The sequence below is a fragment of the Solanum verrucosum genome, unplaced genomic scaffold (genome assembly GCF_900185275.1).
Source record: "Solanum verrucosum unplaced genomic scaffold, falcon-dt-bn FXZP01000104.1, whole genome shotgun sequence".
NCBI lineage: Eukaryota > Viridiplantae > Streptophyta > Magnoliopsida > Solanales > Solanaceae > Solanum > Solanum verrucosum.
Genome location: NW_026019915.1, coordinates 728544 through 745397, shown reverse-complemented (window position 1 = coordinate 745397; position 16854 = coordinate 728544). Strand labels below are relative to the sequence as shown.

At 32.3% G+C, this 16854-nt stretch overlaps 2 protein-coding genes across 2 annotated transcripts in view; one reads left to right on the top strand and one right to left on the bottom strand.

Annotated features, from left to right (window-relative positions):
- LOC125822765 (uncharacterized) overlaps positions 1–16854 on the bottom strand; it is a 409485-nt gene that overhangs the window by 370504 nt on the left and 22127 nt on the right. The gene's annotated exons all lie outside the window — the stretch shown is intronic.
- Positions 2442–5593, top strand: LOC125822824 (uncharacterized). The gene is made up of 3 exons (XM_049502286.1): positions 2442–2616; positions 4068–4265; positions 5194–5593. Exons 2-3 carry the CDS (start codon positions 4084–4086, stop codon positions 5378–5380), a joined length of 369 nt encoding a protein of 122 aa, XP_049358243.1. The 5' UTR covers positions 2442–2616; positions 4068–4083; the 3' UTR covers positions 5381–5593.

The window sequence follows — 16854 nt, the reverse complement described above, 5'->3', positions numbered from 1 at the left end:
TAAGTCCCCATGGGGTAAGAGTTAGAAGATAATCAGGAAATGGGAGTTGGGTTATGGCTCGATGTCAGGGCTTCACTATAGAAAAGAGGTTTCCGCTATAGCAAAGTCAACATAGCAAAGATCTACATCTCACAGAACTTTACCATAATGAAGGTCACAAACGAGTAACGCGACTTAGAATCTATTTTTTGCACAATTCTAGTCAGATCTTACAATATTCACCTAGAGAATCCAATATCCACTTTTCTAAGGTCTAGGGTTTTTTCTTTCTATAAGGAAATATGTTTTATCTATATTTTGAACCATTTCCTTCTAGAACCAAAGAACGTGATCTTCATGGGAATTTATGCGATTTGAACCCTAGAATTATTTAACTCTGTGGGATAGCATTTGGAGAGTATTTTATGCATATTTTTCAATTCTAGATGGCACAATTCTACTTTTAGTATAGAATTATAAATTTAGTTATTAACTATGGCTTTAGGGAACCTCCAAACTTCATAAAATTGGTTCTTTGAGAATATGAACAACTCAAGAGAGGTTAATGGGGCTGAAACTCTATGAATGAGATTGGTGTGATCATATAAGCCTCCAATATGATGAAACAACTCCTAGATAAATGGTTAGACCTTCTAGGAAGGAAGAATTATGTGGGTGTCAATACCAAGATCTTTGTTTGAGGTAGTAGATGGTTAAAGTACTATTACATTATGTTTATCTTAAACTTTGAGAATTTTGAGGTTGTAAGGGGAGAGTAGGCTCTGACAATTTAGCTTGTTTGTTTCTAGTTCTTCTTTTGAGGTAGGTTACACTTTTTTTTGAGTTAGACATTGCTTAGTTTCTGGTATATGTGTTGTATAGTACGCACATTGGTCTACTGACATACTTATGCTTTGTTGATGGTTGAATTAATGATTGTTTGAATGAACAAGCATGTGAACTCTCGAACTGTAATGTTATGAACTGTGAACTTATGATTATTCCATACTTAATGTGTTGTCCTGAGAAATAACCGAAGAGGTTAGCGTATTGAGATATGTATATAACATACACTTACTAATCTAATGATCAGTGACTTTAGTCTAGTGTGAGCTTATGGACGAGCGATTGTATGAGTGGTTGGATCGAGTACCACATTGGTATGATACATGGACGCCTAGGGTCCCCTGCAGGTCATGACTAGATGGGAAATTTTATGCCTTTAACATATGTGTACAAATAAGAGACAAACCTGTAATCTATTGAGTGAGTACTAGAGATGACTGGCAGGATGTAGGTTTTATACCTCTACAAGGTTAAAGTTGATATGATTTCCATGATTTACTGACTTGTTTGTATTTGACAAGTGTGTTGATGATTAATGTATTGTTTGTGATTGATTTATAAGTAATTGACAAATATGACATGTTAGAATGGGAGGTAAGTATTATTATTCAATAGGGCATATTAGAAGGGTGTTTGTACTTTTATATTCTACTAGTTTTTTGACACGTGCGCTGCACGTGATTACCGATTCCAAAAATATATGCTATAGTAAATAGTATTGTTTATTTAAGCGAAGATTTGAATAATAAGTTTAGCAAAAAATAATATTGCAGATTCTTTTGTGAATGTTCAATGTGGATCGTCATATATATCTCTTATTCACGCAAACCTATGAAGATGGTCAATGAAATTTTTTATTAGTTAAATGCAATAATGTATATATTAATTTTAATTTGATGAAAGAATAATTATTATATCATCAAAATTATTTTCCTCAAGTACTCGAGGTTATGGAATATACTTGCTTAGAATAGAATGAATTACTTCATCAGAATAGTGGTATCTCATATTCCGCTAAACTTCGAACTCACTCAACGACAATGAATCACACAAAAAAATTTAATCTAAAATGCAAGAAGAAGAAGAGTAGAAGATTAAAAAAATTGTGGTGGAAAATTGAGAGGAAGCCCCTTTATTTATAGTAAACAAAGGGTAGTATGAACAAATATTTTTTTTTGTGTCTTATCTGAAAAGTCATGATTTTTCCGAGAAGTCACAACCCTTTGAAAAAGTAACAACTTATTGAAAAAGTCACAACTCTTTGGAAAAGTCACAACTTATTAAAAAAGTCACAACTCTTTGGAAAAGTCACAACTAATCGAAAAATCACAACCCTTTGAATAGTCACAACTCATCGAAAAATCACAACCCTTTGAAAAAAGTCACAACTCATCAAAAAAGTCACAACCTAAGTTAGGGATATTATAGTAATTTAACATTCAAGTTAGGAGTTCATGCTTTTAAGGTAATATAGATATAGATATAGATATTCAAATAGTTGTGGGGTCAATTTTGCTCCTTCTAGCTTAAGAAAAGGCAAAAAGAGAGAGAGAAGGGGGAAAGAGAAGTAAAGCAAAACCCAGGGTAGCTGTAATGATTATTTGGTAATATTTGTGGTGCAAAACAATATAAATGTTAAGTGTAGCTGAAAGGTCATTGTGACATATGCAAAAGTTTCGGGATTTAGCAGAAGTCTCTCCTCAAAAACCCAAGTGGCGCAGCGATCGGCGAGAGAAACAAAACCTCGCCTGTCATCTTTCCTTGCACATCAATCCGTAGGCAGACCTGAAGGTGCGTGCAATTTTCAGCTCATTCTCTATTCTTTTATATTCTGATTCGATCTCATTAGTTCCATACATTTTTACTATCAGGTATTTAGTCGGCAATCTTATTTCTCCCCCGATCTCGTTCCATAATATTTGTTGATAAGCATATCGTGTACTGGTAAGTATGCGTCAACGAGATTTAACTTTTTTAGGGGGATTTGCTTGTTATGATTTGGTGGTGTGTGATGAGGGTTTTTGTTTCTGATGGTTGCATCGTTTGACTCAGCAATGGATGATGGTTCTTTCTCTGATTTGTGATCTTGGTTCGTCTCTGTCTAGTCTGATCTGTGGAATGGAACAGTAACTGTCGAAGCAGCCGTTTGATTTTACTTTTGGGTGTTTGAGGGAAATTGCTTGTTGATTCTTCTTTGTTGTACATTTGAATAGAAATGATTATGTTTTGTAGCTTAATGAAAATGGTAATTGGTAGATCGAGTAGTTTATTTATTTATGGGTTTCTGGTTGATTGGTGTTGGACAGTATCGAAAGAAGAAAATTTATTTTGGGGTTTTGGTCACACTCCACACAAATATGAGTTCCCTATTTTATACAGCATAACTAGAGGGAGATTAGTTTCTAGCCCAATGTAGAAGTAGTACTGTCTTGAACAAAGATTTCATCACAGGGATTTTGGGTTTATTAGAGTCTTAAGAGACATGCAACGCACCTTAAGAAAAAAGGGATGAACTGATTTGGAAAAAGGATAAGAAGGGGAAGTTCACAGTCAAATCTTGGTATGACTTATGAGTCACTTTTGGAGGAAGAAGGGCCTAAATCCCCACCCATGGCCATTTAAGCATATTTGGAAATGTTTAGCCCTACCAGAGTTGCCGCTTTTGTATGGATTCTAGCTCACATTGCTTGCCTGACACGAGATAGATTGAAGAAAATAGGTTTTAGCTCTGCCTGTTCTATCTCAGGCAATAGATGTTGTCTCTGTGAAAATGATGAAGAAACAGCTAACCTTCTCTTCCTGCGATGCACTGTCACAACACAATTATGGGGGATTAATTTTCAACATAATACCTGCTCTGGACAATGCCAAGAACAACGGAGGAGCTGCTCAATTTTTTGTCAGTGAGAAGAAGGAACAATGATCTGCTAAAGATTATTCTGACAGTCCCAGCATGCATTTGGTGGAGCATATGTGGAAAGAAAGAAACAAGAGATGCTTTGAAGGAATCCATAGTTCTGTTAGGAAGTCAAACATATCCTTATACTTTAGTGTTGACTTTTGCTGATGAAAATTTACTTTACCTTTTCAACCTAAAAAATGTTAAGCTTAGGAAATGTTGTATAATTTTTTGTTGTTGCTCTCGAATTTGGCAGAAAAAAATGAATAGTATATTTCTTCTCCAATTTACTGGTCATATTTTTTAGATGTTTAATTTTGACGTCCTCTATTTCTGTATCTAGGAATTTTGGGGAATTGATGGCGTCAAAGATTCAACAACTGCAATCTCAGGCATGCCAAGCTTCAAAATTTGTTGCCAAGCATGGTACTGCCTACTACAAACAGTTGCTAGAGCAGAACAAGCAGTACATTGTGGAGCCACCCACTGTTGAAAAGTGCAACGAGTTGTCCAAGCAGTTACTCTACACTCGCCTTGCAAGGTTATATTCTCTCCCACTTAATTTTGTGCCATGTTTTTGTAATTAGCTGGGATGAAGGTACTTGGATTTGTTGGTTTAATTTTCACATGAAAACCAGTACCAGTGATTTGGTTTCTAGTCTAATGGGGATTTTAGCTTTGACCCTTCCTCACATGAATTAGGTGCGCACAATGCAATTTTTGGTGTCTTCCAAATCACTACTGCTTATAAATTTGTTTTTGTATGCTACATAAATGTCTAAGTGAAGGGACATGGGTAGTGGATCCATATAGCCAACCTAACTAGCTTGGATTGTGCTGCAGTTGCTGCTGTGTGCTATACAGAAATACAGAGTCTTTGCTCAAAAATTTAATAGGTATAGTCCTGAACTTGTCAGTTCATCTAGGATTGTTTGTCATTAGTTGAGATATCGAAGTGCAAAAGTTCTGTTCATTATATTGTCATCAAAAAATGTTTTGTTCATTATAGTGGCAGTGTAATTTTTTATACAAGAATAGTGGAAAGATAAAGCTGGTGCTGTTATTAATTCTCTTAATGTGAAACAACTAGGTGGATTGTTTTCCTTCCATAGTATGTATTTGAATCTTGCTCTATCTGACATGTTAACTCACGTGCAATGCAAATCCCTGTTATTTGTGCCTTACCATACGATCAAATAGACAGAGCAAAGTTATATGGTGTTATATTCGGCTTTACGCTTCAAATCCAACCACTGTACGAGATTTTGAATGTTTTCTTTTAGTAGATATGATTGAATTTACATGCTTGCTGCATAATGTGCTATATCTAATATTTCTGTTTGAATCCTCAAATAGCAAGCAGCATATGAGCAAAGTAGTGTGCATATTTAAATGACACAAATGTTTACAATAACCAACTGGAAACATTGTGCATGATCGTTTCTTAAAGTTCTTTTTGTGTGTGACAGCACTCCTGGCCGTTACGAGGCATTTTGGAAGGAGCTTGATTCTGTGAAGCAAATGTGGAAGAATAGAAAGGAGTTGAAGGTTGAAGATGCTGGAATTGCAGCGTTGTTTGGTTTGGAGTGTTTTGCATGGTATTGTGCTGGTGAGATAATAGGAAGAGGGTTTACATTCACTGGTTACTATCCTTGAAATATCAATCCTTATGAAAATTGACCAGTTGTAAGGGCTCTCCGTCTTTATAAGGGTGATCTGAGTGACATGAAATCCGTACAAGATTTTGTTTCTGAAGCTGCAATGTCAGTTTTTACATTATGCCGCAAATAATCTGCCCACTCCGTCTTCCTTGGCTTAACTTGAAAACTTTGTAATAGTGAATTTAAATTTGCTCAAAGTATACTGCTACATGTGACAGTATTTGTTCTTATTAATTAGTTGGCTTCTATTTGGAAGGTTGACTAGCTCATGTTTTGCATATCCATGTGGAAGTTGGTATTTACAGCACAGATTATTGATCGGAATTGAAGTTGAGATGTGAGATGTGAACTCACTTCTCTTTGCTTATATATAATTCTATCTTCTATAATTTTTACTCTCTACAGAATAAGTCTAGCCGATTAAACGATTGTCTACAATTAATAAGAATATAGTCTATGTTGTAAAATAAAGAATTGGATGTACATGTGAATGGGGTCCACTCATCTTGGAGGCCAAGTAGATTACTGTATCAAGTATACTACTCCAAGTTTGAATGATTATAAAACCTTCCATTCTATATGAAATAAAGAGATACAAGATAGACGCAAAAACATAATTACTACTCTTTCTTTCTTTTCTTTGTTATTTTGGTTTAATATTTTTCTTTTATTTATAACATGTCATCAGTACGAAGTCCTAACCACATTTGTTCTCTTACCCCAAAGATTTTTTTTATTAATTTCTTCAATAAGAAAAAAAAATATCATCATTGAATAGTTTATAAATTTATTGATCTGGGTGATTAAAAGTAATATGTTTGATATAATCTCATATTGATTACATTCTCTTATATTCTTCACTAAAATTCATTTGTTCTTGATTTTTTTTTGGATAAATCTATAGTTACTTCTAATTGGCTATTTTCTGAAGGTGAGATGAAATTATTGGACTAATTGAACCATTGCTAGTAAGTTCTTTAACATGATTCTTGAAGTTGAAAAGGTCAATAATATATAATATGGATTTTAAGAATTTAATCAAGTTGTTGTGTTGTTTCTTGTTCTTGTGATAATAGAGTATGATTCTTGAAGATCTTAATATTGCAATGTGCCACCATGAATAATTTATTGTGGCTTTTAGATATTTATACAAACACATTTTGTAAGATGAGAGTCAAGGTAAGTCAAGTTTGAATTTGATTTTCGCTATGAAGTTACTTTCTTTAAAACCACAAAGATTTCTTTTTTTGAATTGTTCATTTTTAATATTCAGTTTAAATAAGTCGTATCTTGCTCAGACCAATAAATAGAGCTGAGGTTATAGTTAAAGCCGCTAATAGAAAACCGAAAGAACTAGTTATAGTAAGCATGAAAGGGCTAAATTAAATGAAATATGTTACATTCGTCTCGACAATAGGATAGGGAAAGAAAATCCATAGACGAGACCAACTGGGACCGAACCTTTCTAAAGGATTTAATTTTTATCATCAATATATTTATATTGCCGACAATTAATAGATGTCTCACATAAGATTCATATAAATTGGTGGAAATACTTCTTAATTTACAAAAAAGAATGGTATTATTGTTCAATTCTTATGTCTTATTGAGATCTGATTGCATATTCTCCATTTTTAAAAATCTCATATCATTTTTTCCTTATAAAGGTTATGTGGGTCATTGAAGGAAAGTTGCAATTATTAAAAGAGCAACTTTCACATATAGCAAACATAAAAATCATATTTGTATGTTATAGTTATAGTTTGCATAATTGCGCTCCATAACAAATTTTATGTTTGCTAAGGAGCTTTTGATTTGTATAATTCGCTAGATACATCCAATTTTATACAAATTGTTCAGTTTGTATAAATTCATTTATACATTGTAATTTGTATAATAAGATTTGTATTTGTATAATTATAAGTGTATATGACGAAAATATATATATTTGTATTTATATATACACTTTTCTCCCGCTATACACAGACACAAATGTATTTTATACATTTGTATACCGAATGGGTAATTGTATATCGAAAATGGCTAATTGTATATCGAACCACATGGAAAAAAAAGAGATGTTTGTTGCGAATTACAAATAAAATAAACTATGACTATAATATTTAATTTGAATTAATAGTTTGCTATTTCATACAATTTTCTTTTATTAAAACAACTCCACTCCCTCTTTGTAAAGGAGTTGTACGACTGTGAAAAAGAAAAGGGGAAAACTATAACTTGAAAAGAATTTGTCTTCGTATTATTTCCACTAGAATATGAAGAAATCATTTTAAGCCACTTGTTTCGATTTTTACATTGAATGTTTTCTATATGAATGACTCATTGTCTCACATGGGTTATATAAAGATTGAATACATTAATTTGTTTTACCCCAACAATTTTAGACTTTGATTTGTGTAATTCTAACAATTTTGTTTCAGAAGAGAATTGAAGTACGAAGAAGCAAATTTATTTTGTTTCTATAAGTGAACACAATATTATTTTAAAGGCTTATAAGTGAGTCATGTAACACCTTGGCTTATTACCTCATTGGTTAAGGGTAAATTGATGAATTCAAGTTTCATCAAATCAAGAGGGTAAGATGTTGGATTTAAGTCCTAATGCACCATAGTGATAACATAATGATGACTGAGCAAACTAATGTGCTCTTGATGAAAATTATGAAACACATGATTTTACTCCATTCTCAAAAATAAATGTGGTAGCAGTACATGATAAGTCTAAAAGATGACTATTGAGATTGTATAATGAATGTGGGTGTGACAAAAGACAAAATAATAATAGTCATCACTGTCATAAAAATGAAGAACACTGTAATTTTTCCAAATAGTCCTTCAAAATATGAAGGTATTTTTTGTCATCAAAATGGTATGAAAGGTCATTAGAAACAATATGTTTGTTATGAGACCGAATAATTTGATAAGCTTATAAATCCTCCATCAAAGAAAAGGATGAAAAAGTGGTGATGCATTTGACTTCCAAAAGTGATGTCGGGGTATGTCATATGAATATGATAAATTTCAAAGCATGACAATGAACTTCTAATGAAAGGAATAATTATGAAGCACATGTATATATGATTATGGTCAATTTCATGAAGAGAATGTGACTTGTGATAAGCATCATGAAAAGTGGACCATTTTTGGAAATGAACGTGTCAAGAGATGATGAAAATTATAAATAAGGACATACTCATGTATGATTTAATAAATATCACACTCACCCCTATGGAAGGTTAGAGAGAAATAAAGAAATTTTATGTTGGTATAAATGGTCATTGGTCAAGTATTTTTAGTACATCACAAATATTGTGGTACGTTTTATTATGAACTATCAAAATGGCAAAAGAATAAATAATTCTTGACCACAAAAATTTGTTATTGATTATGTATCTTTGTACGTCAAACATATTTTTCCATGTATTAAACAAAAGGGAGAAGATATTAATGACAAAAGTAAATCAAGAAACAAGTTTTACTTGTAATGATTTTGACCATGACAATAATGATATAAATTTCTCCTTGAAAGAGATGTTCACCACACAAACAATGTTATGAAATCTGTGATAGTATTCAATGTTAATTGTGAGCTTCGTGAGCTATTGTGCTACTACCCAAAGAAATAAAATTTCTCATGATATTGAAATTGTAGTAAGTCTCGAAAGAAACTTTTTAAGTTTCAAAGAAATAGTAAAAAAAAATTATATTAAGACTATAAAATATGAAAAGATTTAAGATCTTCATATAATCAAAGTGGGTTATAAATATTTATGTGAAATATTACCCATTTTTCATATTGTTTGTGGTAACTGAATATGGACATGATGATGAAATCACATGCAAAATAAATAGAAGTTTATTGAAATAAATACCAGTTGGCATGACCGATTGATGACCATCCCGATTCAAATACGATACGAAAATAAATGAGAATTCATGTGGCTATGTATATTGAAGAAATAATAAATTGTTCAAGAATTCTCTTGCGTCGTTTGTTCTCATGATAAAATTATCATTGTACCAGCTAAGGTTGAGATTGTATCTCCCGAAATTTTGAAATATATAAAAAGGTGGATATGGGCTCGTTCACCTGTCATGTGGACCATTTACTATTATATAGATGAATCTATGTTATGGTCACATGTGCTTTATTATCAACTTGCAATCTGATTTTTGCAAAGGTTGTTTGCTCGAATTGTTATATCAAGAGCACATTTCATATTATAAAATTATATTGATAATGTTGGTTATATCCAAGTGATTTAAGCATAAACTATATGCCTCCAATTATAGCTAAACCATTGGTATGAGAACAAAACTTTCAAAAGAAATTTGTTATGAGATGTGTTATTTAGAGTATAGCAACACTTATACATATCAAGTCAACAAGGTTCCCCTATCACAATTGGTTCAGGATCAGGAACCAAAATAATTCTCATATAGAAATTTAAATGTGCGGTATATTATTCCATTGTTCCACCATTACACAATGCACAAAGATGAATCCCCAAATAATGTTGGGTGATAAACAACTGAAAAATAAGTTATACATAATGAATTATATTGGTATGATCCTCATTTAAGAGATAATTTAAGTCAATTGTCAGACACATTTGCTGATCCTATTTTATAATCCAGTTATGAATGCTCCAATGAAAAGTCCTAGAAGGACATAATTTATGGCACACCTAAAGCGTGATAGATTAATCGATTCGTAAGATAAAACTGCTTGAAGAAGAAAATGAGCAATTGATCAAGATGGTAATAATAATGAGGCAAGTGTTTTAGAAAGAGCACCATGACATAACACTTTATAAAAACCTTGGCAAAAGTTCAGCTACCTGAAAATAATGAAAAAGTAAAGAGAACTCGACAAGTTATGTCACATTAGAATCGATATCAAATAGCTGTCAACGATATCATGAATATAATGTAGCGCTCAAAATTATAAATGGTAATGATGATCTTGATATTAAATCTGTCAAGAGTTTACAGATAAATGATTGGCCAAATAAAATACAATTCAAGTATATTTTTATTCACTTGGAAAAGTGATTTTTTTGACTTACTTTGTCCATATACTAAGATATAATGTCAGTGGGGTACAAATGAATTATTGTGCGATAAGTAAAATCGTAAAATATAAAGTACGGCTTGTGCATTGAAAAATAAAGCTTTTCGCAAAAGTCCTCACATTATTGTATGGAGATGTATACTCCCAAGGTGGATGCAATAAGGTTTCTTTCAGTGACAATATATGAAAAACTTGAATATGCATGATGAATGATTAGCATAGCTAGACAGTAAATATTATATGAAAATCTCTGAAGGATTTAAAAGGTTATAAAGTGATTCCATTGAATAGTACCCCAATGGTTCTAAGATTGTATAACATAAAGATCAATTTCGATCTCATTAAAGTGGTTAGAAAGTACCATCTCATAGTGTAGTTGGTGCACTTATGTATCCTTCTATTATTATTCGTGATAAATAATTTTATTAGTAAGCATGTGAAATATAGCATAACTCTTTTCAGTGGAGATATTAGAGTGATCAAATATCGATATAAATTATTTATTTTGATCAATTGTGTCAAGGTTTATTGATCATGAAATTGCAGGAAATTATGAAGTTTGATCTCACGAAAGTATATTTTCATTTGGAAATACTGTCATATCAAGTCATTCCACAAGACAATCAATTTTATTGAAATTGTTCGTCAGTGATCGATTGTTGCTGCTAATAAATCGAACGAGCAACTTGTCTACATCAAGAAGATCTCGAATTGAGTGATTGTCAAAAATATATTTGGTTGAGATCAATAAAGATATCCAGAAAATATGTGATCTTTCTTTGAAAAGATATATTCCAACAACATTATATGAAGACATTGATGCATGTCTAGGTCAACAAAAAGGAGGACACATCAAAGAATACTGAACAAAATATATTCCAGTTTTTCTTCTTATTCATGATCTTTAAAAGAAGGATGTAGCCGATGTTCAACACTTCGTATTCACCAAGGCATTATCAACTTCAACTTTTGAGAAGTCGAGGTATAAGATTGGAATGCATCATCTTCGAGTTGTTAAGTGATGTTTCAATCAGGGGAGTATAATACGCTCTACACTCTTTTATCCTTAGCCGAAGTTTTGTCCCACTGAATTTTCTTGGTAAGGTTTTTAATGAGGCAGCTACCTATGTGTATTACAACTTACAAGATATGTGTACTCTTTTTCCTTCACTAGAATTTTTTCCATTGGATTTTTCCTAGTAAGGTTTTAACGAGGTACATTATCTATGGAAGAAATCCAATGAATAGTAAATACATCATATTGTGATGTTGATTACACAGTTTCCTGAATAAGCTTGAAATCAAGAATACAACTTATAAGTAGCTCCTAAAGCAAGTTCCTATAAGTGGCTTACACAAGCAGGTTCTTATAAGCAGCTTACAAGTAGCCCTACCTATCTTCCTTCAAGTAGTTTGTAATGAGGCAACAAATAATGCGTCTTAATTATAACCATACATATTTGTTCTTTTACTATAATTTTTCTTTTACATGAACTTCTAAGGGGTAGTGTTGTATAATAAAGAATTGGATGTACATGTGAATGTGGCCACGCATCTTGGAGGCCAAGTAGATTATTGTAGCAAGTATACTACTCCAAGTTTGAAGGCTTATAAAACCTTCCATTCTATATGAAATAAAGAGATACAAGATAGAAGTAAAAACATAATTACTACTCTTTCTTTCCTTTGTGTCACCCCCCGAGCCTACACATTGGACGTGGCCGGCACTCAAGAACCATTGCTGACCTCAAGCGAACTCTTGGCCTGACTTAATTCTTAGCGAAAGACTTACTCATAATAAAAGCATTTAAAAAAGTAAACTATAGCTCAATTGATAACTTAGAATATTTTAGAAATAAACATTCAACTAGACAAAGTGGCAACTCAAGTCTCAACATAAACGAATGAAAATGAAAAGACTCATGAACTAGTGTCTATCTATCTATCTATGAACCGTCTAATACTATGAGGGATGATGGGACAAGATCCCTGATTATCCTAACAAAACTGAAATGATAAAACATAATAAAGGGATCCTCCAGAAGAAAGGAGGCTCACCAAATAACTTTGGAACTCGACCGGATCAACGAAGCGCTGGATGCGGATCATGATTACTTGTATCTACTTCATAAAATGATGCAAGCCAAATGGCATCAATACATTGAATGTACGAGCATGCGAGGGGAATTATAAAACAATACATAAGCTTGAAATAGAACTAGAGAAACACTAACCTCGTTTCAACTCAACTCAACTCATTTCAATATAAAGCAGTGATAAAGATTCAATAAAAAGAAAATCTTTTAAAACAATAGATAGCAACTCAATGTATTGAAAAATACAATAATAACTCAGTTTTGTATATAAAAAATACTAGTAACTCTGTGGGAGATTCTCTAACCGATAACCATCACTATGAGCTATATATGTGATGATACAAAGTCTAACCCACGCTGCCAGATCTGTCCTATACTTTGTCGGGGTATAGAACCTACTACTAAGTGGATCCACTAGTCTATGCTAAAAATAATTAAGGAATCATCTAAAAAGTATGACCCTTTCTACCCACGTTGGTTACATGGTTTATGGAGACTTTGAATTATCTGAACTCGTCCCATATCGGTGCTCAATACTACTCCTAAAATGTAACTAGCTCATATGTTTATAAACATAACTCTCTCTGTGGTTTGAAATTATTACTCAAAAAATATTTCTCTTAAAAGTGATGGTACTAAAACTACTCATGAAAACTCTTTTGGAAATCGGTGTTTCCCCTCATCTTAAATGTGAAAAAATTTACTCTTGGGAATACTTAGTTCCCATATATCATTTTATAGAACATGAACTCAGCTTTACTCTTCCTCAAACTCAATGCTTAAGTCTTAAAATAAGTTTAAAATAATTGTGAAAGACTTTTTGAAAAGACTCGAAGAACTCTCTAAACTTAACTCTTAACTCTACCTTGAATTAGAATTATGAATTCAAGGTTAAGATTTATGATAGAAAGGATGGCGTGATGATTAAATGAGTTTCAAATAGTTAATCATGAAAAACAATTGAAAAACACTCTCTGGGAGCAAGTCCACGACTCGGAGATGATTTGCAATATTTGGTCGCGAAATTTTTTTGAAACAATGGAGTCCGTGTTCTCTCCGCGACATGGAGAGGAAAGTTTCACTTCTGAGGAACAGGTCCGCGATGTGGACCAGGTACTTTATTTTCTCCCCGATATTTTCTTACTCTCTTTTTTACCCTAATTCGCCTAGAATCAAATGGTTTCTTTCTAGATCACGTAGATTCGATTACTCAACTTATGTACACGATAATCTACTCCATACCACCCTCAATTCACTAACTTTTATCTTAAGAACTCATCCAATCCATCCTAATTCAAGAACGAAAACAATACTTTCAAGAAACAATCAAGAACTCATTCTTCAACTTCAAGAACGAAACTTCGCTGAAAATAATATGATTGGCTTGTGGGTGAACAAACCCAACACTATGAGAAACTCACATACCTCTTAGGGATCAAACCCATGGCGAAATTCACAACCAAAAATCTCAAGAACTCGACGAATGCTTGACTTTTCTCCTTTTTTCTATTCTTCAACTCTTTTCTAAAACCCTAGCGTAAATTAGGATTGTGAAAACTGAACCAAACCAGTTTAGATCCCTAATTATTTACTAAAAATGCTTAAATCTAATGGGGTAAGGAAAAGACCAAAATACCCCTCATATTTTTGGGTAAGTTTCCTTAACTGGACAACCTGACTTCAAATGGGTATATCTCCCTCATACGAGGTCAAAACTCAGCAAACTCAGTGGCGTTGGAAAGAGGATTCTAAGACCTTTCATTTGATATCTTATGGGCCACCTAACTCATCCCTTACTGAAAGTTATGGTCATTTGAAGTTGACCCTAAACTCATACTTAGCATAACTTGCCAAAAATTCCAATTTTTACTCTTTCCAAAATAGTTCTTTCTAATTCTAGTTATTTCAAATACCGAGGTGTTACAATATCTCCCCCTTGGGAAAATTCGTCCTCCAATGAGATTACTCTAAGTAGACTAAGGGTGTAACATCTAACATTCAACTCAAACACCCAATAAGCAATATATTACACAACATTTCAACTTAAAATAAATGCCAAGAAGATGATTAGTACCTTAATTTGGAATTTCTCCACACTCAAAGAGATGTGGATATATCTTCTTCATATCCTCCTCATCTTCCCATGTAGCTTTCTCAATAAACTGATTCTTCCACAGAACCTTGACTGATGCTACCTCCTTGGTTCTCAACTTGCGAACCTGACGATCTAGAATCTGAACGGGAATCTCCTCATAAGATAAACTATCCTTAAAATCAATATCTTCAGTAGGTATGATAAGTGATTGATCGTCCATACACTTCTTCAACATAGAAATGTGAAATACTAGATGGACCGCTGCTAACTCTTGCGGTAGCTCCAACTCATAAGCCACGTTATCGATCCTCTTAGATTTTCTGTAAGGACCAATATACCGGGGACTAAGTTTCCCCTTCTTACCAAATCTCATAACTCCCTTCATGAGTGAAACCTTCTAATATACTCAGTCATCTACTTCAAACTCTATGTCTCTTCTCCTAACATTTGTATAGGATTTCTGATGACTTTGTGTTGTTCTCAACCTCTCACTACTAAAAAGCTGCCAAAAAAGATGGATGGTGTCGCTCCAAAAAGCGACGCCAATTGACACACTGTCCGTCGCTTTTAAATTAAAAAAAATATTTTTAAAATTATTTTACAAAAAGCGATGGACGGCATCTCTTAGTCCGTCGCTTTTTTCGCGGATTTTTGCGCCAAATATATATATAATCAATAATTAATTATTTTATATAGGTAGCGACGCAGTCCGTTGTTTTTTATTAAAAATAATTATTTAAAAATTTAAAAAAAGCCACATCGTCCGTCGATTTTTAATAATTTTAATTGTTTAATTATTTTTTAAAGAAGCAACAGATGACATCTGTATGTCTGTCGCTTCTTGGTCAAAATATATGGTCAAATATTTGAAGAAAGCGACGGACAATGTCTCTTAGTCCGTCACTTTTTTGTCAAAATATTGGTCAACCATTTAAAAAAAAGCGACGGACAAAGAGACGTTGTCCGTCGGTTTCTTTAAAATATCTGCATATACCAGACGCGATTTTCCCCATTTTCTTCTCTTCCTTCTCTCTAAAATTGCCACCGACCCCGACACCGCCGCTTCTACTGCCGCCGCCGATGCCGCTGCTGCTACTGTCCCTGCCGCTGCTGCTGATGTTGCCCTCCCTCTCCATTGTCTCTTTCTCCATTAATTGAAGGTTAGGGTTTCATAAAATTAGTGTTTAATTTTTTCAATTTTTGGTATATTGTTTGATTTTGTTAATTAGTTATTGAATTTGTGTTTTATTGAATGATTGATTGTGTTTGTTTGCAAATGAATTAGGGTTTTTTGATTTAAGTACTAGTTTGAACTTGAAAATCTTTAATTTGATTGTGAATTGGGATTTTTGTAAATTTGATGATTGTTAGTTAGTAAATTATTAATTTGAAGTTAGAAGTTAGTATTGATGAAGTTTGAATATCATGAATATATAGGATGAATGTTTGAATGTATAACTAAGTAGTGTGAACCTGAATTGAACTTGGAACTAATTAGCTTGAATATATAATTAAGTTTAGAAATTAGATATGAACTTGAATTGAAAACCTGAACTTATTAAAACTTGAATATATATATAACTAATTCTTGGATTTGAAGTTTATATTTAACTAATTTTAGAACTTTAATTTTAACTTGAGCTTGAATATAAGAAATTCATGGATTAGAAGTTTATACAAATTTAAGTTTAGAAATTAGATATGAATTAACTTGAATTTAGAACTTGAACTAATTGAACTTAGAACTTGAAGTTTATATATAACTAATAACTTTTATATGAACTTGAATTTAATTAGAACTTGAACTTGAATATAACTAATTCTTGATGAACTTAATTAATTAGAACTTAATAATTAAACTTAATTAGAACTTGAACTTAATTTGAAGTTAATAAATTAGAACTTTGAACTTAATTTGAACTTTGAATTAACCACTTAAAATCTTATTGACCTTAATATATTTGAACTTAATTAAAACTTTGAGCTTAATTTATAATAACTTGAACTTAATTAGAATTAGTATAATTAATTATTTGAAATCTTAAACTTAATTAAAATTTATGAATTAATTAAGTTTGCACTTTGTAGATCTTGAAATGTAGTATTTATGAACTAATTATATATATATATATATATATATATATATATATATATATATATATATATATATATATATATATAAGT

What these genes read in the sequence shown, in the direction of transcription:
- LOC125822824 (XM_049502286.1), top strand. Translation starts at nt 4,084, where the DNA reads ATGGCGTCAAAGATTCAACAACTGCAATCTCAGGCATGCCAAGCTTCA. An exon ending in CTCTACACTCGCCTTGCAAG is followed by an intron (nt 4,266 to 5,193) that starts GTTATATTCTCT and finishes TGTGTGTGACAG; the next exon opens with CACTCCTGGCCGTTACGAGG.